The sequence below is a fragment of the Gymnoscopelus microlampas genome (assembly GCF_963454915.1).
Source record: "Gymnoscopelus microlampas genome assembly, chromosome: 14".
Lineage (NCBI taxonomy): Eukaryota > Metazoa > Chordata > Actinopteri > Myctophiformes > Myctophidae > Gymnoscopelus > Gymnoscopelus microlampas.
The window spans coordinates 46,348,945-46,359,877 of NC_139951.1; the positions used below are offsets into that span (position 1 = coordinate 46,348,945).

At 41.9% G+C, this 10,933-nt stretch overlaps 1 protein-coding gene across 1 annotated transcript; it reads right to left on the reverse strand.

Moving 5' to 3' along the window:
- Positions 1 to 1,105: 1,105 nt before the first annotated feature.
- Positions 1,106 to 10,683, reverse strand: LOC311059649 (OX-2 membrane glycoprotein-like). The gene is made up of 8 exons (XM_084077663.1): positions 10,628 to 10,683; positions 3,850 to 4,188; positions 2,801 to 3,094; positions 2,051 to 2,089; positions 1,861 to 1,957; positions 1,711 to 1,761; positions 1,492 to 1,561; positions 1,106 to 1,211 (listed from the first exon to the last, which is right to left on the reverse strand). Exons 1-7 carry the CDS (start codon positions 10,680 to 10,682, stop codon positions 1,522 to 1,524), a joined length of 915 nt encoding a protein of 304 aa, XP_083933789.1. The 5' UTR covers position 10,683; the 3' UTR covers positions 1,106 to 1,211; positions 1,492 to 1,521.
- Positions 10,684 to 10,933: the final 250 nt, after the last annotated feature.

A 10,933-nucleotide genomic window follows, 5' to 3' on the forward strand; every position in this document is an offset into this window, starting at 1 on the left:
TTTCTGTTACAGAAAAATGATTGTGTGAGCGTTATACATATCTTATACAGGATAAACACGTGAAATTGGAAGTGATGACACAAAGAAGTTAACCGGAACACTGCTAAATAGAAGCTGATAAACGCGTAATCATCCAATCTTGGGAATCAAAAGGAATAGTTTTAACGTTTTGACATCTGTCCACTAGATGGTGGACTTTAACCACATAATCATTCTGTTCTGTGTGTCTCAGCATGTTACATGGGTTACTTTGATATAAGTTAGACTCTTAACTCATATTGCTGAGCATATATTGCTCTAACTGTTAGAGCAATGTTTATCAACCTTTTCAGGCCGTGACCCCCCATAATAATCATATTTGAACTGGGGACCCCCCACCCTGACAAGCACTTGGAATGTAGGAGTTGAGGCATTACATTTAGTATGACTCGGTTCCACAGATAAATATTGTGAAAATAGCCGAACTACAAGCTCATAATGCGTCACGTTGTGAGCTTGAAGTTCGGCTATTTTCAAATTGCCAAAGCATATGTAATATAGGTCTGAAGTGGTTTTGTAATCATAATCAATAAGAAACTAAAGTTTTCAAATAATTATAGTGGAGTAAAAGTACAATATTTGCCTTTGAGATGTAATGGAGTAGCAGTAGAATTATTGAAAATTAGAGTACTCCAGTAAAGTAAAAACACCTCAAAATTGTACTGAAGGAAGGTACTTGAGTAAATGTACTTTAAATTAACTATTTCATTGACTCATTGTACAGTATATGTCAACAAATCATCATGTAGCTGTCTCTTGTGGGCTTGCTGTACCTTTTAGCTGTCAAGAATCACTTTTTCTACATTAATTTACATAGTTAAATTGGTCAGGCATCTCAACAACAACCTAAATCTACCTACACAACTAATTATTTGTTGGTCGATTTATATCACTGCAATCTGGGAACACATTCCTCATTCCTTCATTGTAAATGGAGAGGGACACGTCAAATATGGCTGGTATACTGCAGTCCATTGTCCACATGTTGACAAAAACACACACATTACTTAATTTCACAACTGATACCAACTAAAGGGTTTTTGTTTTGTTTTATTTTCTATCTGGTGAATTGATTACTGTTCGCTTAGTCTCTTGTCATCACTGCCAGTGTGAAGAGATGAGCAGCTGTTTCCTTCCATGGACTCAGGTTCAGAATAACACAACAAAAGTCCCTTGGGAAAAAAAGAGCAAAATGACGAATAAAGTGATTTAATGTCAAACCCAGATGCAGAGAGAGAGAGAGAAGACAGACAAACTGACAGAGTGACAGCAGACCAAACTGCCTTCTTCTGAATGGGAAGAATATTCATTTGATATTGGACAAGAAATCACACATAACATAACCGAAGAACATATGGAAGCATTTGACCATATCTTTCAATTCAGTCTCAATCTACTTCCAATTAATATTCCAGTATATTTGACTAACTAACTACATTCATAATCACCTACCTGCCAAATATCATGGGGTTGGGGGTGTGGTCATCTTGTAATGGTGTGAGAGACTAAAGGCTCCTTTGTCCTAAAAAAATTAGGAGAGAAAAAAAGGTAACGGGCATCATTATGCAAAATGGAGTATGCCTGAGGTACACAATGGACAGACAGACAGACATATAGACGGACGGACGGACGGACGGACGGACAGAGTAGTCTGGTGTTTAACTGTCTTACTCTTGGATCATTGTTTGGCGCATCTGTTTCATTACACTGTCATTGTTAGACCTACAGGAGAAGTTAAAACACAACAGTCAGTACTGTCATCTATCTACTGTATGTTCAGAGATAATCTCAGGTTAAAGACATCTAATTACAGGATGTTACCTTGTTCCTTTTTTTCTAAACCTCAAGACTAATCCAACTGCCATGCAGATGATTACACCAACACCAGTGACAGCAGCAGCACATATAACCAAGATATCTGTGAGGGAAAGATGAGAAATGCTCATGTTCTCTATGTCTTACAATGAAGAAACTTGGGATCAAACAGGTGCATTAATGAACAAGAACTTACTGCAACCACTCTGTTCTGCTTCACATTTCTCACACACATCTGTGAAACAAAAGCATCACAACGTTTTATCATCCAATAATCCATCCTCCTACATATCGCTGTCTGGCAGAAACCAGCTAACTACTTTTTTCAATTTTCTCAAAATAAATCAGTGCTATTGAAAAAAATATTGAACCAATCAAAAGTATTAAAAAGCGCTTCTGACAAAACCAGCTAACTCCATATTGGATCCTCAAACTATCTGCTAAACCAGCTAACTCCATTAAAGGGAGTGGGCTGGTTTCTGCCCGACAGCAGAGATATCCATGAAGGTCATTAGCCTTCAATATATGTTTGTCTGAAACTTAAAGGAGCACTTTCATTTCAACCATATCTTCATAAAACTGGTCCTCGCTAATGCTCATTATAAGATGGCACCATTTCAATCTACTCACTCTGGTTCTATTTAATGGGCTGTGGACAGTTCAGAAAGCTGCCTACCAATGACATCATCAATGTAAATTCCTCCTGGAAAGTTAGCATGCTGAAATAGAAGCCATTGTTCATGCATTCATTTAGAAAAAAGAAAAGAAAAGTTTGAAATCTTGTTTGAACATTTCCAAACCTGCCCTACGACATGTTTCTGAACTGTCCACAGCCCTCCTCTGAGACACAGTGAGCAGACACCATATAATGACCATTAGTGAGGACCAATTAAACAACGATATAATGGAGAATGGAGAAAGTGGTCCTTTAAATCAAATCTCTCACCTTGTTTGTCAGAATAAACGACTCTGGACACGTCCTTCACAAGCCCAGAGGAGAGAGTCACCACACAGTGGATCTGTGTACCGTTGTTACAGAACCTCTGCAGTGTGACAGTACTGGTCACTGTGATGGTACCGTCAGTGTTGACTGAATGGACGGTGCTGTAGTTTGAAGAGCCTAAATGTGTGGGAACCTCCAGAGTTACTGTCAGAGCAGGACGGGACACAGCTGAGCAGGACACAACCATCAACTCTGTGCCAGTGGGTTGTGTGACGTGTAATATGGGCTCTGGTTGCTCTGGAAAAACAAACAACCATTTTATTATTATGGGTTTGCGGACAAAATGAGTGTCCTCATTGAGGGTGGCTGAAGCTCAGTCACCCACATGGAGTAGAGGCGCACCTTCTTTAGGTGGAAAGAAGCCAGTTAAAGTGATCCGGGCATCTACACAGAAGGCCCCCTGACCGTATCCCAGGAGAAGGTACGCTCCTGTCACTGAGAGAAGGCCACGGGGCAGACCAAGGACCAGATGGGGGGAAGGGAAGTAATGCATTTTGTTTATAAAGCACTTTACATTCTTGCGAATCTCAGAGGGCTACAGGGGTTTAAAAACAGCATAGGAAACCAAAACAATTACATAGGACCCAATTAGGCTAGACTAAAAAGGGTTGAGACCCCAGATACAGTAAAGTGGATTCACATGGATGGATGGATGGATTGGTTTGGTACTCCCCCCCCACCCCCCAACTTTAATTTTGATAATAACATAATTTTGATAACTTATCTTATACTTGTGAGGACATTGCACGACTACTTCTACATTCTTTCACCAACTTCCAACCGTAACATCTTAAAGCAAAGCCTGGTATTTTGTATTCAGGGCGTATTTTCACACGCACGCACGCACGCACGCACGCACGCACGCACGCACGCACGCACGCACGCACGCACGCACGCACGCACACACACACACACACACACACACACACACACACACACACACACACACACACACACACACACACACACACACACACACGACAACTTCTTACCATCCACTATGAGGCAGGTTTTCGTATAGATGGCCCCTTCAGGATAAGCATTAAATAAACATCTAAAACAGCCCTGGTCTGCTTTGGTCACATTCCTGACCACTATGGTGCTGTTCTGCAGTCCTGTGTCTTCAAACTCCACTTTCCCCTGAAAGGGAGGGTTGATCTTGGTGCCAAAGCGTTTGTTGTAGCTGCCAACGTCCTCTGTTCCTCCTGCTAACATCTTCTGCCATGTAACTTGAAGGACGTTCTTGGGTTGTGTGAGCAGGCAGGTGAAACGGGCGTCCTCTCCCACCGTGGTCCTTACAGGATCCTGTGTTTGGATCAACTCTGATAGACCTGTAGGTGGAGTAGATGACAGTTATAAGTGCATAACATTGACTGTATGAACACGTGCAAATTGCATACAAAGAACTAATTCTCTGTTTTAGTAGCCAGTAGGTAGCAATGAAGTTTCTAGGAGAAAGTATGCTCTCTGGACCCCTGTCCCATCCCCTCTGCTGCAGTCCACAGCACCTGAACTTCTTCCCTTCTTAACCCACCTTATTAACACCTCTCTGACATCTGGTTACTTTCCCTCTACTTTCAAGACTGCCAGAGTCACCCCCCTCCTCAAGAAACCGACACTTGACCCCTCTGAAGTCAAGAACTACAGGCCGGTTTCCCTTCTATCCTTCCTATCTAAAACTCTCGAACGTGCTGTGTTCAAACAACTGTCCTCGTATCTCCACCAGAACAACCTCCTGGACTCCAACCAGTCTGGGTTCAAAGTGGGTCACTCGACAGAGACTGCCCTCCTGGCAGTGGCGGAGTCACTCCATGCCGCTAGAGCGAACTCTCTCTCCTCTGTCCTGATACTCCTGGACCTGTCTGCAGCGTTCGACACAGTGAACCATCAGATCCTCCTCTCCACCCTCGAGGGGATGGGTGTCTCAGGCTCTGCACTCTCCCTGTTTGCATCCTACCTGACGGGTCGCTCCTACCAGGTGAAGCTGGGAGGGTCTGTGTCAGAACCACACAGGCTCACTACTGGGGTTCCCCAAGGCTCGGTTCTGGGTCCTCTTCTCTTCTCTCTCTACACTACATCTCTTGGTGCTGTCATCCGCTCCCATGGCTTTTCCTACCACTGCTATGCCGATGACACCCAGCTGATCCTCTCATTCCCCCCCTCTGACACACACGTGGAGGCACGCATTGCTGCTTGTCTGGCTGACATCTCGGAGTGGATGTCGACGAACCACCTGAAGCTCAACCTGGACAAGACCGAGCTGATGTTCATCCCGGGGAAGGGCTGTCCTCACCGAGACATGGCCATCACCATTGAGAACGCTGTGGTGACGTCAACTCGGACTGCGAAGAATCTGGGTGTGACCCTGGACGATCAACTGTCGTTCTCGGCTAACATCGCATCAGTGACACGGTCCTGCAGATTCCTCCTCTACAACATCAGGAGAATTCGGCCCTTCCTCACGGAGAAGGCAGCCCAGGTGCTCATCCAGGCTCTTGTCATCTCCCGCCTGGACTACTGCAACTCCCTCCTGGCTGGCGCTCCGGCATCTGCCATCAGACCCCTGGAGCTTGTTCAGAAAGCTGCGGCTCGTCTGGTGTTCAACCGCCCCAAGTTCTCTCACACAACTATCCTTCTCCGTTCCCTGCACTGGCTCCCCGTAGCGGCTCGCATTCAGTTTAAAACCCTGGTGCTAGCCTATAGGGCAGTGAAAGGAACAGCTCCCTCTTACCTCCGGGTATTGGTCAATGCCCACAACCCTACCCGACCACTCCGGTCTGCCACCAAGGGGCGACTGACTCCCCCGCCGCTCAACGGTCCTTCTGGTCGATCGACACGGTCACGACTTTTTTCTGTTCTGGCCCCACAGTGGTGGAATGTACTTCCCACTGATGTCAGGACAGCAGAGTCACTGCCCATCTTTCGCCGCAGGCTGAAAACCCACCTCTTCAGGAAACACTACCCTTCCTCTTTGCCTGGCCTACTTGTTGTTAACTAGTTGTACGAATGCTTGTTTTATTGTTGAATTGTTTATTGGATCTTGTTTAGTCAATACAATTATTTGTTTTTAGCTCCTGCTCATTTGACTTAGCTATTTTGTCTCATCTGTTTAAGGAAATAGGTAGCTGATATATTGCACTTTTACCTTAGCACTAGGTATGCTCTTGGTTGCTTGTTATTGCAGAAAATGCACTTATAACCGCTGGTGATTAGTAGCTTTCGTTCCCTACCTTTGTTGATCGCACTTATTGTAAGTCGCTTTGGATAAAAGCGTCTGCTAAATGACTGTAATGTAATGTAATGTAATGAGATTGGGTGCAAGTTTTTGGGGAGAATAAGCTATATTCTTTTTGCTGAAAACATTATTCAAAGCCTGCCTGTCTGTCAGTCACTCAGTGTGACCACAGGTCACTTCCCTATTTATTGTATGACACATCACTCTAACGTGTGTGGAAAAGCATGGTTCCACATATATTCCTCTGATGTTTTAAACAGAGATACTATACACATAACGTGGGGTGACGCCTTTCGCCATCACGTCAGCCGCCAGTTGTCTTGAAATGCGCCGTTTCCTGGGCAACCTGCCAGGATTGTGATGACATTTATGCACACTGTTTATAACAACAAATCCGTGAAGCAACGAGGTTAACCTGCTATCTAATGTTGTTGTCATACCAGAACGAGTCCATCAGACAAAAACAAAGTTGCAGGCCCTGCCTGAGGGACCCAGGAAGTTCAATCAAACTGACCCACAAGCGGTGGTGTAAAGTAAATAAGTATATTAATTCAAGTACTGTACTTAAGTACAATTTTGAGGTATTTGTACTTTACTTGAGTATTTCCAATTTCCAATATTTTATCAGATTGATAAATACATACTGTATTTATAGATTTATCAGCATGACATTATAATTTCATTTTACTGGCAGAGTTAAAGGTGAATGTCACCACCTACTTTACTGGAGTGTATAAAATCATGACTTTATAAAGAATACTGGATATTAAACCTGTTTAAATAAAGTCCCTTGAACCGGAAATTGTGTCCCCCCCTGTCCCTAACAGACAGGTGCACAAAGTGTAACTTAGAGGGCAAAAACATTATTTAAAAAATATATTTATAGTAATATCTTTTCACATTTTAGGGGCACTGAGAGTAGGGATTTATTTTTGTTATTAAAAGTTATGTCAAAAAGTACAAACAACTATCAAGAATAAAAAAAGAATAACCCATGATTCCAAAGAAGCTAAATATTTTAACGATTGAAGTTTCTAGGTGAAAGTATGAGGGAGATAGGGTCCACATTTGGAGAAACGATAATAGTGAATGTGAGCTTATTATTTATCCAAAGATGTATTCTGAGCTGTGAAATTGTCTCTCTTTCTGTATGTCTGTCTGTTCTATTTTTGCCCCCAAATAGTAGGCTGCCCATGTTCTTAAACCCCCCCCCCCCCCCAAAAAAAACACGACCAGTTCTCCCCTCCCCAAAACAAGAATAGCTATACAAGCAATTTAATTAACCTACCCTCTGAAAAGTCCACCAGTATAAAAAACAAAAGTGTGTGAGTGAGATAAGCCATTTTTGTTTAACGAAGAAGAAGCAAAAACACACTTCTAGGTCTACCAGGGACAGCAGAAAACTGCAGTGATCACCTCAAAATGTTGCAGACGTGTATTCTGACCCGTCAGCACACACACTGCCCCCCCTCCCACACCCACACACACACCTCAAAGAACTTCTCAAACCAAACCACAACCATCAGCATTATTTCAAGTGGCTTGCTAATTACAGACAAAAAGGTTGTGGAAAACAGTTTTTCTTTTTTTAATCACCACCATTGCCACCCTGTTGGTTAGCAAACTCCCTGCATTCAGGTCTTTATGGTTCTGGTCACATCCAAGCTCACTATGAGAAACTAGGGGCTCATAAAGACGCTTTCTCATTCAAACCTGTAAAAACTGAAGATGCGCTAAAAAAAACTCATCGCCTTCCACCCAAACAAAGCCTCCGGGCTTGACAACATCCCCACCAGATTCCTCAGAGACGCAGCTGTCTCTATTGCTCTCTCACATCCCACAAGAATTCAAGTTGGCAAGTGTAATCCCTCATTATAAAAAAAGGAGGAAATTAGAACCTGGCAACTACCGCCCTGTTTCCATCCTTTGGTCCATCTCAAAGGTTATAGAGCGATTAATCCAAGAACAAATAAACAGCTACTGTTACCTCGGTGAGTGTAAACCTCTGTTTGAATTCCGATCTGGCTTCAGAACATCCCACTCCACTGACACATGCCTACTGTATGTGACCGACTACATCAATAATAATATTATAATAATAATAATAATAATAATAATAATAATAATAATAAACTTTATTTGTATAGCACCTTTCATGACATAAATGCAGCTCAAAGTGCTTTACAGGGAGAAATACAGAAATTAAAATAAAGCAAAAGTGCTTTACAGAAAAAAGCACACAAATCAACAATACAGCAAAAAATAAATACAAAAACATCAAAGCAGTTTAACAGAGGCATAAAAATAAGGCACAGTGACATAGAAAAAGATCAACTAAAAGCAAGAGTGAAGAGGTAAGTCTTGAGCTGTGCTTTAAAGCTATCCACGGAGGGGGCCTGTCTTAGGTATAATGGGAGTTTATTCCAAGCAGTCGGCCCATAGAAGTAAAATGCTGCTTCACCGTGTTTTTTATATGACATTTTAGGCACGTCGAGTAGGCCAGCACTAGATGACCTGAGTGGGCGATTTGGAACATATATAGGCAGGAGGTCCTTGAGGTAGGAAGGTGCCAGGCCATTAAGAGCTTTATAAACAAGTAAAATAATTTTAAAATCAATCCTAAAAACAACTGGGAGCCAGTATAATGATGCTAAGACTGGGGTATATGTTCCCTCGTCTTAGTTTTAGTTAAAACTCTGGCTGCCGCATTTTGGACGAGTTGTAGTCTGTCGGTTGTTTTCTTTGGCAAGCCAGAAAAAAGTGCATTACAATAATCAAGTCGAGAGAAAACAAAAGCGTGGAGTGACAGATAGGCTCTAATTCGTGCAATATTTCTCAGGTGAAAGAAAGCAATCTTGATGACATCAAATGCTAGGTAGACTCGGGCAAAATCTGTGGCATGGTCATGCTGGACCTCCAAAAGGCGTTCTACACTGTAAACCATTCAATTCTACTGAATAAGCTGAGGGTGATTGGTTTTGATAGCACATCATTAAACTGGATGAAATCCTACCTTGCCCTGACCCCATGCCTCAAAAAATGCGGTTCACTGGCTTCCTTTAAAAGTGGTCAAAGGGGGAGGTAGTTATCACTTCTCCTAAAGGCCCCTGCATGCTACCAAATGAGGTGATCACCCTATCACTTTTTAGGTGATAGGGTGATCACCTAAACGGTGGTTTAGAGTAGGAACTTGAGCATGGCAAAAAGGATTATGAAGGACAAACATCACCCAAGCAACAAACTGTTTGCAAAACAGGAAATACCTGGGAGATGCCTAAACGCCAGGAGCTCTAGGCTTCATAGACGTTTTTTTCCGGCAGCTGTTAGAGTAATAAATGTGGACATGGCCAAAAAACAAAAACAAAAAAGGAAAACATAAGACATAAGTGTTATCTATGCTAGATCACTTGTTCTTGTTTGAGAAATACTGCCCAAGCTGTACCTATACTGTACGTGACACTTGCACATTGATTGATCCTGTTGCTTTATACATCTGCACATGGTCACTTTGCAAATGACATTGTTTTGATCAGAAATGGACTGCACAAGGAAACGCTGCTAATTATGATAAGTTACTGTGTGCCTGTCTAAGACAAGTCCCTTGGTATTAACATATAGCCCTATCACTGTATATTTGTATACATATGATGTTTATACAATACGTTTCATATGTTTTTTTATCATTGTCAAGGTTCAAGGTTCAATGCTGTGCTTTATTGTTCCATCTTGTGTTACAAGAGTAAACATTATTTTTGTTCGGCTTCCTTCAGACACTGCAGCAGATAATAAAACCGTAAAAAAAAAACGGAGTGCAAGAAAGAGCCAAAAAAAGAGAACATAAGCGTATACACGTGCATATGATCTTGGTATACTGTATTATATGCACCAACAGTATTTTTTTAAGAAGCTGCCACATTACTCACAGTGTCATTCTATTCTATTTTTTATTTTCTTAATATATTTTCGTGATACGAGGTGTGCTCGTATGTACAGTATGTGGCACAATCTGTGGGACAAGTCCCAACAACAGTTCGCTGCTTATACCTGTGACAAATAAAACTTCTTGAAGCTTGAATCTTGAAACAGGAGGGGGGCCTATTAATATAGAGCCCTTGGGAATCCAGTCAACTAAGTAGATGCTGGTGTGCTAAAAGTGTACACACCAATGGGATATATTTATTTTTTTATGAAACGTTAAATATCTCAAAAAGTACAAAAACTTTCACGGATAAAACTGTGATTCCTTAAGCTAAATATTTTCACTTTTGAAGTTGGACATAGCACATAGGGTCCAAGTTTTGGGGGAGAATTAGCTATAATAGTGAATGTGAGCTAATTATTTATCCAAAGATTTATTTTGAGCTGAGAAATTGTGCACATCCCGTCTCTTGCTGTCTGTCTATGTCCGTCTGTCTGTCTGTCTGTCTGTCTGTCTGTGCCAATTTCTTCCCAAAAACCTGTGACCAGTCCCCCCCCCCCCCAAAAAAAAACACAATTAATAGCTCATCTATATCAGTAAAAAATAATGAACCTACCTTCTGAGAAGACCACCAGTAGCAACAATACAAGTGTGTGAGGAAAATGAGCCATTTCTGTTTGACGGAAAAACAACACAGTAGTGAAGTGGAGGGAAGATAATAACAGACCTTAAATAAAAAACCACAGAAGTGGAAAAAGGCGGCACTCCAAAATGAATACTGCAAGACAGGCTCAGATGTAGTTTCTCATTTTATTGAGAGAACGCTCAATAAAAATGAGAAACTACATCTGAGCCAGTCTTGATCTGCTATTTTCAAAAGATTTTTATACATTTTAAAACTTGTGAAATGGGACATTCTGCA

What these genes read in the sequence shown, in the direction of transcription:
- LOC311059649 (XM_084077663.1), bottom strand. Translation starts at nt 10,682, where the DNA reads ATGGCTCATTTTCCTCACACACTTGTATTGTTGCTACTGGTGGTCTTC. An exon ending in AGCAGAACAGAGTGGTTGCA is followed by an intron (nt 1,958 to 2,050) that starts GTAAGTTCTTGT and finishes TTTCCCTCACAG; the next exon opens with ATATCTTGGTTATATGTGCT. An exon ending in TTTAGAAAAAAAGGAACAAG is followed by an intron (nt 1,762 to 1,860) that starts GTAACATCCTGT and finishes CTTCTCCTGTAG; the next exon opens with GTCTAACAATGACAGTGTAA.